At 40.5% G+C, this 13038-nt stretch overlaps 1 protein-coding gene across 2 annotated transcripts; it reads right to left on the bottom strand.

The window, feature by feature from the left end:
* Positions 1 to 1469: 1469 nt before the first annotated feature.
* On the bottom strand, positions 1470 to 12598 carry LOC118121301 (glutathione hydrolase-like YwrD proenzyme). 2 transcript variants are annotated; one of them, XM_035177076.2, is made up of 12 exons: positions 12420 to 12598; positions 11218 to 11371; positions 10983 to 11136; positions 10348 to 10554; positions 9475 to 9627; positions 9303 to 9390; positions 8348 to 8519; positions 5666 to 5822; positions 5091 to 5273; positions 4809 to 4893; positions 4183 to 4278; positions 1470 to 2417 (listed from the first exon to the last, which is right to left on the bottom strand). In XM_035177076.2, the coding sequence occupies exons 1-12, from the start codon at positions 12517 to 12519 to the stop codon at positions 2272 to 2274; spliced, it is 1695 nt and encodes a 564-aa protein (XP_035032967.2). In that variant the 5' UTR covers positions 12520 to 12598; the 3' UTR covers positions 1470 to 2271. The 2 variants fall into 2 exon arrangements, with proteins under 2 accessions (XP_035032967.2, XP_035032968.2); XM_035177077.2 differs by having other exon boundaries at positions 12181 to 12562.
* Between the last annotated feature and the right edge of the window lie 440 nt (positions 12599 to 13038).

Genomic DNA, 13038 nt, shown 5'->3' with positions numbered 1-13038 from the left:
TTTTCTGACATATTACAGATCGAATGATTAACTGCATTAATCATTTGATAAAATCTTCAATGAATTAATAAGATAGAAACAAGTCGAAGCCCAAAATTGGAGAAAAATCCTCGATTACATTTGAAAGCCACGATTTTGCCCAACACGACTTAAATGATAAATTATTTAGCTGATGACTAAATTTCATGATCTTCTCTTGTCTGAAACATTTTCTTCTTAACAGATCATGTAAGTTTATTGCTTTAAATTAGCTTCCAGTTTGTTTTGCCTTATACCTGAGAACCTCTCATAATAAACATTTCGTTTCTTATATTTTCCGCATTCCCCGTAAAGATTTGCGCTATGGTAAGATGTCCGTCTCGGTGTCTGTAGGTCAGACTGATACAGCAGCTCTGCAGGTTGGTCAATGGGTCACAACATGACACAAACATGTGTGCTGGTGTGTCAGAAAGCCACAGACACTGTTCATGTGTGTCGCCGTGGCCCAGTTGTTAAGTACATTTTCATCCTGCTGGAATTCCGCACATCCAGATAAACTGAGCAGTTGGCTTTGAAACTGACCACTAACGACCTGCGTTAATTAAGAGCCAACAAGTAACAACACGTAAAACAGAGCCTGTGTTTTGGGGCGACGGAACATAATATGGTTCTTTGTGGTAAACGGCCGGTACCAGGAGCAGTAAGCAGATCAACGCCGACACAAAGTCCAGCGTCCACATGGAGCGACTTGCTCTGCAGCAGAAACACGTCCGAGAGGCCTGCTCCGAGGATTTAAGTGGCTTAAGAGCTGTTTACCAACTCAACCATTGTTTTCCACACAGGCCAATCCACACTGCATGTGCTGTAATATCATTTATTCTGTCTGCCCGTCTATTTATCTCGTCTGTGTGGTTCTGATGTGAAGCTCGTACACAAACACCACATACCAACTTGACCACAAACATGTTGTGATGATTTTAAACTGAGAGAAATAATCTTTGAGCACATTTCATTTAATTTATAGTTTTTTTCTGTTGTAAATTCTGTATTTTGACATTCTAATATTGCGATATAATGCACATATCCTGTTAAAGCATTATACTGTTCTTTGTAAATAAAGAAATAATCTGTATATGATCATTAATGTTCTGTTTTGTAAGATTTTGTAAATATATATGATGTGAAAAGATTAATTTGTATGAAACATGTAAATTAGCCAGTTATCTGCAGAAAGCCTGAGAGAAGAGGAAGAAGTATCTTTATTCAGTTAGTTTATAGATGTGTAATATTTCTCTAAGCATAACTTTATTTCTTCGAATTTCATTTATTAAAGTAAAAGTTCTTAAAATACTCGTCTATAGGCAAAAGTCCTGCATTCAAAACATGCAGTAAGTACAACTATGAAACCATTATCTTTTGATCTTTACATGAAATATAAATTAGTGCAGTCAAAAAAAAGTTGATTTAAAAAATGTCTCAACACATAAAGGAACAGTTCATCCTTCAGTTTATCAAAGAACATTGTACATCAACACATCTAGAGACACGTGGTTTACACCGACATCTGAAAAGTAATTCAAGCTGTCAGACAAATGTAGTGGAGTAAAAAGTACAACATGTCCTTCTGAGAGGTAGTGGAGTAGAAGTACAAGTACCTCAAACGTGTACACAAGTACCTCAAACGTGTACTTTAGTCCAGTACTGGAGTAAATGTACACTGTACTAGCTCCATGATTGTTAGTACTAAGCATTGCTTGAGAGGAAATAAACATTTTATTGTCATTTGCAAACATGTCTAAAAAAGTCATTTTCATTTCATCTAGCACCAAAGATCATTTGAAATATTGACTGTTAAATCTTCACAAACTGCAGAAACACTTACACTTCATTCTAAAGTGTAGGAAAATAGAAAAAAGTAACGTGACACTTATTCACATTATGTTTTTAAGGGATTTAACCTTAGTTTCATTATAAAATTCAGTAAAAACTATAAAGAAACAGAAACAAATCGATTTCAGTCCAAAACAAGAACATGATGAAATGAGGCACTAGGACAGTTTTATAAACCTGAATCATTATCAAGTTACATTTGGTAATAATATCAATCATCTGACTGAGGAAGTGAAAAAACATCCTCTCTACATCTCGTGTGTAGAGATTTGAACGGTTTGTCTGATTATTAATTATTATTAGTAACGATGGATTACTCAAAAACTACAGAACCGATTTCCATGGAATTTCATGGATGAAAAGTCCATCACATTCTGGAGTGGATCGGGTCAGTACATGTGTCTAGTATCCCTGAGCACATCCGTCAGCTCGGGGGTCTGATCCCGCCCACAGCACCCGGGTCGGACGCTCGGCTTGAGTGACAGATGGATTCCACCAATCCCCCACTGTGATGATCTGTCCCCGCCCAAACTGAGACCTCCTGTGGCCTGTGTGTTTCAATGAAGATAAATAGAAAAGGCATGCGTCACTATTATGCAAAGTAAACTAACCATCGGTTTGTTCATTTGTCGGTTTGTAAGTTTGTTTGTTTGTAAGCAAGAACCCACAAACACGTTCATTCATTTTATTTCCTTGTTCACGCCTTTGATTGGATTTCCTGGTTAACGATTATCAAAGCAATTAGTGTCATATTATAAGTGTCCATGAAACATTAACACATTAAACGAAAGAACACGCATGTTGTGAGTTATTTTGTTAGCAAGAAAAAATCTTCTTTCTAATTAAGACAAATAGATTTTTAACTAACAAAGATAATTGATTCCAACATGTCCCTTGATGCCACAATATAAGTTCATTTAAAGTTGTTTGCTCAAATTGTTTTGGGAAAATCACTGTCTCCAACTAATAAAAGTAATATGAAGTAGCTTCATTTATCAATTTATTTATCATTTATTTAACTAGGAAGGTCCCATTTTGATACAATGCCCCGTTTTATATATAAATACAAGCAGAGGCAGATAAAACAGAAGAACATATGTAAAACTCAGAGATCAGACTAAAGCACGAACCGGACACAGAAACACAGAGAGTCACGCAGAGTTATTGTGTTTGCATATAACGTGCTTGAGGAGTCACATTGTGACTTAATGGTAATACAATGTTGTACGGTGGCGTGACATGATAATAACAATGGAACGAAAAGATTAAAGCGCCTGCGAGTAGTAATTAGTGAGCAATGAGGAACTTCACCAGTGAAACATGGTGATTTGCAACACATGGCCAAGAACTCTAGTGAAGCATCTCTACTACATCCTTCACTGCACGCCCCGGGGCCGGATTTAACAAGTGGTTTGGTTCCTTCCACAAAAGCTGCTTCCAGACGTGCACTGAATTCCCGATAATCTCCTGAAAGTTTTCCGGACGTAAGAATCGAATATCCAAGCCAGCTGCTGTGGACGTGCTCCCGAGTTTTTACTGTGAATTTTCAGCTGATGGCCCAAAAAAGCCAAAGAGCAACTTGAGTCAGGGAAGAGAAAACTAATAATATCCGTCTTCCTTGTTTCAGCCACGGTCTCACTTGTCGATGGCCAATGTTACATAATAACAAAACCGGTAATGTGACTCATCAACTTCTGTGTAACTCACTTATGGAAAATGTCGTAATTACATGGCCCGAGGAGGTTTCACCCCCGTTGGTTTGTTTGTCAGCACACACACACACACACACACACACACACACACACACACACACACACACACACACACACACACACACACACACACACACACACACACACACACACACACACACAATCTATAGACTAGATTTCCATGAAACTTGGTGGAAGGATGATACCTGGGCTGAAAAAGAACCAATGAATTTTTATTTGAGTGTGCGAAATTTGGAGCAAATCCATATAAAAATCTAGATCTACTGGATTTGAATGTGGTTGGGCATTGCTGGAGGTATGTGTTCCACTGAGTATCACTCCAGTTAAAACATTTGTCACCAATGCAACACACCAACACCTCCAACCCCAACTCGCCTGTTGTGACACCACATTTAAATCTGTGAAAATGTCACAAAAAAGCTCCGTCACTCGATGTGAAAGAAAGGGAAGGGGATTTCCTGGATTCACCTCTTTGCCCACATCCATTTGAATTGGCTCTTTCTTGGTTCATGTCCTATCCTTCCACCAGGTTGCAAGCACTGACAGCTGTTGCCTTATTCATGTAATAAAAATGAAGTACCTGTGACTGGCCACTTGACTTTTTGGCCTCGTCTTTTCAGCTCGTCAGCTACTTCCTGGTCGACCCCCTCCTCCAGATGAACCAGCCACTCATCAGCTATAGACACAGAATAATGGATCACACTTACACCATGGGACACAGCTCTAATATAAGATATGTTCATATGAGATCATCTTTTATAATTGACTTGTACCTCACTAAATACTGTATTTATATATATATATTTTCCTTGTACTGTCACGTTTTATATTATTTCATCTTCTTAACGACACGTTGATGTAACATATATATGTACTGTATGTACAACCATCACACATTTATCATAATTTTCTTGAGATAATTAAATCTAACATGTTTTGGTCGTTGTATTTATGAGCACCAATACAGGAAATACAGTTCTGTGTGTTGTATAATAACCAAATGAAATGAAGGTCAGTGTGAGTTCACAAGAGGAAATAAACCAACCTGCAGTATTTTGACTAAACTCACATATTCATTAATCAATAACCACGACATGATGTTCAGCTGTAGGTAAGACACGCTAAAACATGTTTAAAATGTGTGTGTGTGTGTGTGTGTGTGTGTGTGTGTGTGTGTGTGTGTGTGTGGTCAGGGATTGTCTTTACTTTTTTGGTCATATTCTACGTAGACTCTCGGTGCGTCCAGTGCTTGTTGTGGATTCATCCCGAACTCCAGCATGTTCAGCAACACCTAAACACAACATCCGTTTATTTTAACACATAAAACATTAAACACATAAGCACAACAAACACACTAGCGCTAACTATTCCTTTTCTGACTTATCAGCAAAATAAACAAACAACACCAACTGACAAATGTGTTAAGCAACAAAAAGGAGGAGTGATTTTTGAACTCTTCCTCTCACTCTAATGCAGATCTCTCTGTACCTGGACGTGTCCCTGTGTTTGCATCAAAGCCCCCATCACCCCGAGTGCAGCGAGGAGTTGTGGTTTTTGTGATTTGGTTGCAGAGGCAGTGAGGAGTGCAGCCATTATGGTGTGGTACGGCCGCTTCCCCCCGGCGACACAGTTGACGTGGTTACGACGCAGAGAAAAGCTGGCACCGCGATTCTGTAAAAGACGCAGAAAGAGCTTTTCATACATCATAACAATAAATCAACCTTTTCCTTCAGTCATACAAATTATTTGTTAAATGTCTTTTTTGAGAACCAGTCTGGAAATTCTACTTTCGATCTACGAAGAATAATATAATATAATTTACAATGTTACTAAAGCAATATATCCATATAATGGTTTATGGTGTCATATTAGACACAAACACACCATTCATTCCTCTTATTTGAGGGTAATGATACTGTGCAAAACAGTCCTATAAAATATGAAACACACACACACACACACACACACACACACACACACACACACACACACACACACACACACACACACACACACACACACACACACACACACACACACACAGCCTTTCTAACCCTTCACACCTGTAGGGAGAACCCACAATCCTCTGGGATGAGCCCAGTCCCAAAGCCCATATAGTTGCTGTTAACGAATGAGCAGGCATTCCCCTCCCTGTCCATCACACAGAAATAGACTGTGTCACTTCCTGTCGTCAGGCCCGGCTCCAATCCCTCCATGGCCCTACAAAACACACACAAACACACACAAACACACACAAACAAAGAAATGAGAAGATGACGATGAGATAATGAAGACACAAATGATTAATGGTGAAAAACCCCAGAGCTCATATTGTTACTATGAAATATATGAGAAAAGGGAGGCCAATCAAATACAGCAAGAAATATCAGAACAGACAGCAGGGCTATATATAAATATGTTATATAGGATATTATGAAAGACTTTGCTTGCACTTTAGATCATAAGTCATAACTGAAGGTGCATTATTTTCCTCTTCAACAGAAAACTAACCTCAAGGAATTCTTTAAATTGTTTAAATGAGGCGTGAAACTTCATTTAAAGGCGTTTTGTGTCTGACAGAAGACACAGAACATCAGTAATAAACTACATGCTCCTGTCTGCTATTGAATAAAGAAACATTGTAGAGCGTTGGCTGATAAAACCTGATCTAGGACCAGCTGCATGTAAACCCAGGTTGTAAAGTCACCAGGTTATCGCAGTGCATGTGAACATGATTTGAATTTCCCGCTCTCTCTCAGTTAATTGGTTTATTATGTGACGTCATTAGACAAGGATTTTTCATTGTTTGTGCTAATGAGTGAGATTATGGATAATCATAATAATGATCTTTAATAATAAGGTACTTTTTAAAACTTACGTCAAAACAAGCATTACTGCGTGCCATTGAGCACACACCCATGCACATTAAAATTCTGGCTTAAAATTCCTTTGGCATGCAGTCAGATTAAACATTGACAAGGCAAATATTCAGTTACCAAAACAAATCACAAATTCAGCGGATCTGACGGAAAGAGAAAAACTTCCAAAGTTTAAGAGGGGCAACAAACGTCAAAAGCACGGCCATGTTTATATTGATTTTACAGTGAATACAAACGGGGAACCGACACCGGGCCTTGAGCACATGATCTGAGAAGACGACCACTTGAACTATGAACCAACTAACACCTGTTAACAACTGGCTTTTGTCTGCAGTGGGAATAGATCCAATCAGCATTCACTCAGGTCAAACATCTGCAGAAGACGATTGTAATCGCTCTGACTGGTAGTCATGGAAACGCACAACATCCGGTGGAACGTGCTACCTTTGCAGCAAGCGAGGTGAGAGAGCCTATCACAGAGAGAGAGACGTCACATGATGCAACAAAAGAACATGTGATGATGAGGAGTAATTGTTCTGCGGAGGAAGATCTGACAGTTCACCTGAATGTCAGGCCTGGAGGAAGTGAGAGCTGTCAGGAGAGACAGGATTTCTTCAATTAAGCATAACAATAGAAGGTCAAGCGGGCGTGTTGCAGAACCAGAGAATTGGGTGCAGGTAATAACTGTCTCGGACTCATCTTTAGTCACGATGTGAGGGTGAGTCAGATCTACATCTTCAATTCATAACAATAGAACAGCAGAACTACAAAGACAAACACTTCCATTACAAATTAGGTACTAAACGTTCAAAGCTTCCGTCAGCTGGAATTGTTTTGATTGAAAGAGGCACCGAATGGACCTGGTGACACGAGGTTCAAAGGTCAAACGCTGATTGAAAACTACACCTAGATCTTTTGATGGCAAAAATGAGAGAGGAAACTCTTAGACATCCAATTACTCACAGAATCTAGACAATCATGGAGGGTGGATCAGTTAATGAGGGTTTTTCAGGTTTAACAGTGAAGTTAAGTTGTGTGTCATCAGCATACCAATGGTAATATACATGAGTGAGTTAATCAGATGGTCCAGAGGCCATCTACTTTATATGTAGAGAACAGAGTCAGGCCAAGGATGGATCCTTAAGGGACCCCGCTCAAGAGAGAGGCAGACAGATAATAAGTGATGTGAACAGGGAAGGATCTGACAAGTATGATCAATGGGGTCAAAGGCAGCGGATAAATATATCTACTAATTCCAAAAATCTCTGTCTCTCTGTGTGTATGTAAAATAAATACCTTGAGCAATTATGTCTCTAACATCTGGAGAAATTGTTGGGCAACAACTTTTTCTAATATCTTAGAAAAGAGCAGGAGTTTGGAAATGGGCCTGTAGTTATCGGTGGTAGCTAGGGAAGATTTTCTTTAGGGAGAGGGAGGAGTATGATTAGTATTTACTTTATAATTAGTATTTGTGAGTAACTCATCCTTGCTAATTCGAGGTTTCCAACACAAACGTATGACAAAATATATCATCATGTTAATTAACCAGGCTGTTTTAACAGGCTGTTTTATGCTTTTATAATATTTTGTAATGATGTGTTTGTTTAACAACTAATAAATACCTAAGGTTCAAAGTCTACAGCACTGACCAGTGAATAGAAATGGCTAACAAAACATACGCACACCCCCTCACACTCACACACACACACACACACAGGAGGAGGGATGAGACTTGAGGGGATGGACATAAAGGTTGTGGGGTCGTAAAAGTATAAAGTCCTATCTTAAGTCAACAAAGCAGGGCTGGTACACACTGGTACTAACAGACACACACACACACACGCACGCACACACACACACACACACCTGTCCATGCGGATGTGCTGCGCTCGCTCATGGCTGTAGCTCTTCTCCAGTAAGGCTTCCAGAGGGATGGTCACATGGTCTGGATCGCCCAGGTAACGCAGAGCATCAGTTAGTGCCAGACGCACAGCCTCCACCAAAACATGGATGTAGTCCGAGCTGTTGTGGCCCATAGCTACAAACACACACACACAAACAAACAAACACACACACATTGATTTATATAGATAATACAAATGATAGATAAACTAATGTCTCATCAAATGAAACGTGACACTGAGAAATGTATGGTGGCATAAAAGTAACTGAATCTTCTGGAATGAATATAAAGGAATTTGGTCAGATCTCCATCTGACTTACAATTATGAGCAGTTTTATTTTAAGTAATCCCACACAATTGTGTTGTTCTTCTCAATGTTTAATACATAATTCAAACATTCACAGTGTAGGATGGAAAAGGTATTTGTTGCCCTTGGTTAATGTCACCAACAACAGCTAATTGGAGCAAACCTGGACTCCGACCAATGAAATCAGAAATGAGGTTTGGATTACAGCTGATCTGACGAACAAAAAACATTCAGAATATTATAATATAAAATTCCCTTAAGGTATTGGATGGACGACCTGAATACATCCAGCTACTGTCTGTCGCTGGGGCTGAGGCTTACAAATGGCATATTTGTAAAAAGGTGGAAAGAATTACAAAGTCTTCTCAAAGAGTTTAACCAGTGACAGAGTCCGTTTGGTCATCAGCAACTTGTGCTTCGAAAAACCAGGCCCATTTTTAGGGATTTCTTAATGTTACGTGGTCCAATCACCTCCACTTAATCAGGTGAAAAGCTCAGAATCTCAATCTCCTTACACTGGAAGCATCTGGGTTGTTATGAAACAAGCTTTGGGAGACTTTAGTGAACTATTGCTTTAACTTCACAGTGGTGCTTTGTGTCCCTGTGGTCACCTTTGAGAGGGAAGTTCTCCAGGATGTTGAGCAGCAGCAGGGCAGCCAGTCCCTGACTGTTGGGTGGGGGCTCCCACAGGCACACGCCCTGAGCACACAACGGAGTCAGACACTCTGCTGACTAAGTTATTAAAGTACAGATACCATAAGTCTCTATGATCCCTGACCTCACCTTGTACTCTGTGCTTATCGGAGTGATGATTTCACTGTCGTGGCTGCTGACATCATCCAGAGTCATGACTCCTCCATGTTGGCTGATGACATCAACGATGGCTCGGGCCACTCTGCCCTGGTAGAACGCTGGTTTCCCCCGTTCACCCAGCTCCTGTTGATGCATCGGTCCACCAGTATTACAATCAATCTACAATTCAATCAATCAACCCGTCTCATTGCATCCTTCCTGCCCTTCTACATCTTTTAACCAAAGTAAGAAAAGCCCACAAAGTCCAGAGTTTTAAAATTACGCCAATGACGTGTCCACTACTGTGTCCACTCCTCTCCATGGGATTGAATGAACAGGAAAGCGTGTGTGAATGTGGGATTTTTCACCACAAACAATTGAAATAGTCAAGAAAGTCGTCAGTAAAATGAAAACCCCTCCCCCTGTGCCCTTGATACATTCCCACCAGTTCCTTAAAAGCTATTTTACAAAGGAAGTTTGTTAATTATTTTGTTAAATCATAAATGCTCTTTACATAAGTTCTTATTATTGTCATTGCTGAGGAATGTGTGCGTGTGTTGTATGGTTTCATTTTCATGGGCGTGTTGATGAGTAAACAATGCATGTTTCGATGGTGAATCATAAGCAGACAAACACACACACAAACTTTTAGACTTCCCCTCACTCCCCCTTTCCACTTTCCAGTCCAACATCCTAGTGGAGTCCAGGTATTTTACCCAGTATCCCTCTGGGTTCATCCAAAGTCTTACCATACAGAAGGTTAAGTCATATTTAGATAATTAATACAAACTCTGGAAGGATGTACAGTCTCCTGCTTGTCTAAATAAAATGAGCTCAAAAAGTTTTTTTGTTTTGCATCTTTACCTTCAGCGTCTTGGCCAGGGCGTGGTTTCTGAATACTTGGCCACATTTCGGAGCATGACTGTCAATTAGCAGGTCCCCACCTAGTTCCTTCCCATCATCTCTCAGAGCGGCCACCCATTTGGCCCAGTGGTGAGCTGTTACCTCGGCAACAGGAAACCCCACCTCTGCGAGCTCCACCGCTCCGCTCAGCACCTCCTGAAAGGACAGCTAGAGGAAAAGGCAGTGGAAACACTCGTGAGCTCACAGGAAAGCTTACAAGGCCGGAAGTGTGAGTCAATGTTTTGAGAAGAAATACTGCATGTGGAGACTAAAACTGGTTTCTATCCCCCCCGGATTTACTACAGAAAAATAATAATCAATGGCACGCTCTTCAGTAAATAATTTGGGGTCATTCAGGGTGAAATCATCAAACTTTTGGGCCACACCGTCGAACATATTGATGAAACTTGGCCTGATAGTTGTGTTAACATAAGAAACCCCTGTGAAATGTCATGTGTCTCGGTCATTTCTCCTTTAACACAGGTCCCAGAGACATTTGTCTTCTGTTTTAAAGATACTGGTATCCAGATACTGGCTTCTGGATACCTGAGTGCTACATAATACACACATAAAAACAGTTCTACACATAGACAAACCTTGTGACTACCAAAGAGCTGTACGGTGTCACACCAACACGCAGGGGCCCCAGGAACTGTGACATTCAGCACATCAAACGGGGAAGGAGGGGCCTCTGCCGTGTAACCGCGGCCTTCCAGGAACTCCAGGGTCAGAGCTCGGGGCGAACGACCACTGTGTGACACAGAGAGAGGCTCAGCCAATCATTCTGAACCAAGACGACGACAACAAAAGCAGCGAGAGAAGAGTCGCCACCTGCCGTTAATTCCTCGGATCTCTCCAGTGTTTCCGTTGAAGAACAAGCAGAAGGCGTCTCCACCAAGACCGGTGCTGCACGGCTCCGTTACCGCCAGGGCCGCTGCTATGGCAACTGCAGCATCTGCCGCATTGCCACCACGCTTCAGGACATCTGGATGCAAACACACGACAGACTCAACAGATTGTATTTAATTTACGACATGTTTCAAGGCAGCTACGGGTTCTCAGCACCTAACATACAACAAACTGAAAATATCTCACTGGCCTCCGGTGGTATTTAACCATTTTAAATGCTCAGTTTTTAGACTGAGCTGCACAATTAGAATTCCCTTCACCTTCAATTGTATCTCAAATATTGAACAACTCGTGACAACTATTTCCTGGTAATGCCAAGGAGGTATTTTAAAGTAATCTGGACTCTCATCATGTCTCCGCCAAGGAGCTTATGTTTTTGGCCAGTCTGTTGGCGGACATCTAAAATGGATAGCTTGAGTAAAGCTGAATTAAAAATATCTCGAACTTGAATAATGAGAATCAGGGCTGTCTAATTTTCGATTCCATAGGTTCCTCACATGACCAAATCAGGGATCTCCAGTTTGACATATCTACAACATCACTCGGACAAGTTGATTCAAGATAAAGGGGGCAATGTAGATGGGTTGGATTGTGGACAATTCAAGATATCTGAAGCAAATTTCATAAAAAAAACTGTGATGGTGTGACTCAAAAGTGTCATAACATGGAATGACACATATGTGTGACAACAATATGTGAGAGGCGACAGTGTTTGGTTTGATCAACCTTACTGAGAAAGTCACTACTTTAAAACTGTTTCTGGTCCTAGAACAGTTACTTCACTGATAAACTATGATCATCTTCAGTTCCAGATACTTGCAGCTTCACTCTGACTAGTTCAGATTTCATTTAAACTGTAGACAGCTTCAATTAAAGGGGAATTACCTAGAATCATGTGCACCAGGGTTGTGTAACACTGGTTCCATGCGTTTCTCATGTGACCAAATCATTCAACCAAACTTTATTTGTGGCTTCTCCAGTTTGTTTTGGTGAGAGAACGATGTTTCCATGTGTTCACTTCCGAATGTAAAAACTGTCATTTTGTGTTTGGAAACACTGAGAAACTTTTTCCTGGATCTTTTCCTGGAGCTCGTCCATCCTCCGGGCTCCTTGGCCCCACTCACCCAGTCCTGCAGCGGAAGCCAGCGGCTGACTGGACGCCACACAGCCGCGTAGACACACCACGGGAGACCGACGAGAGCGGAAGGTCAAGTCCGGGTCCATTTTGTTTGAGCCAGCACCGACAGGCACGAGGGGAAATCAACTGACGGAGGAGAAACACCGCTGGACTCTGAGCCACTCATCGATTACTCTGGGGTCGATTGAGTTTGACTCGACTGGGAAACAGCAGCGCAGAGAAGAGGAAGACCGATGACATCGATGAGAATAATTTATTAATATATAATATATTTATTTAGCACTTTTAAAAAAACAGAGTTTACAAAGTGCTTTGACAGCAAAGCAATAAAGGTAAATATAAGAGAAATAGCAATCAGCAGGATGCAATGTGACAAGGTAACAAGGTAGGGTTCAAATTAAATGAATAAATATAAAGCTGTGACACGTGAAAACTTGAACACATAAAAGCAGCAATATGAAAATAAATATAAATGAACAGGTAAAAGAAAAATGTTAAAAGAAAACGATAAAAACAGTAAAAACATAACTAAACATGAAAGCAAGTCTATAATAAAAAAGGGTTTTAAGAAGTGATTTAAAAGAAATCGCTGACTCTGAAAGCTG

This window comes from Hippoglossus stenolepis, chromosome 14, assembly GCF_022539355.2.
Source record: "Hippoglossus stenolepis isolate QCI-W04-F060 chromosome 14, HSTE1.2, whole genome shotgun sequence".
Lineage (NCBI taxonomy): Eukaryota > Metazoa > Chordata > Actinopteri > Pleuronectiformes > Pleuronectidae > Hippoglossus > Hippoglossus stenolepis.
The sequence above is the reverse complement of the archived record's forward strand: the minus strand, read 5'-3'. Positions and strand labels throughout refer to the sequence as shown.

Bases quoted from the DNA above. Each gene is read 5' to 3' on its own strand.
- LOC118121301 (XM_035177076.2), bottom strand. From the start codon at position 12,519: ATGGACCCGGACTTGACCTTCCGCTCTCGTCGGTCTCCCGTGGTGTGT. The intron at 8,520-9,302 runs GTGACCACAGGG...GTGTGTTTGTAG, and splicing joins GGAGAACTTCCCTCTCAAAG to CTATGGGCCACAACAGCTCG. The intron at 4,894-5,090 runs GTACAGAGAGAT...TGTTGTGTTTAG, and splicing joins AAACACAGGGACACGTCCAG to GTGTTGCTGAACATGCTGGA.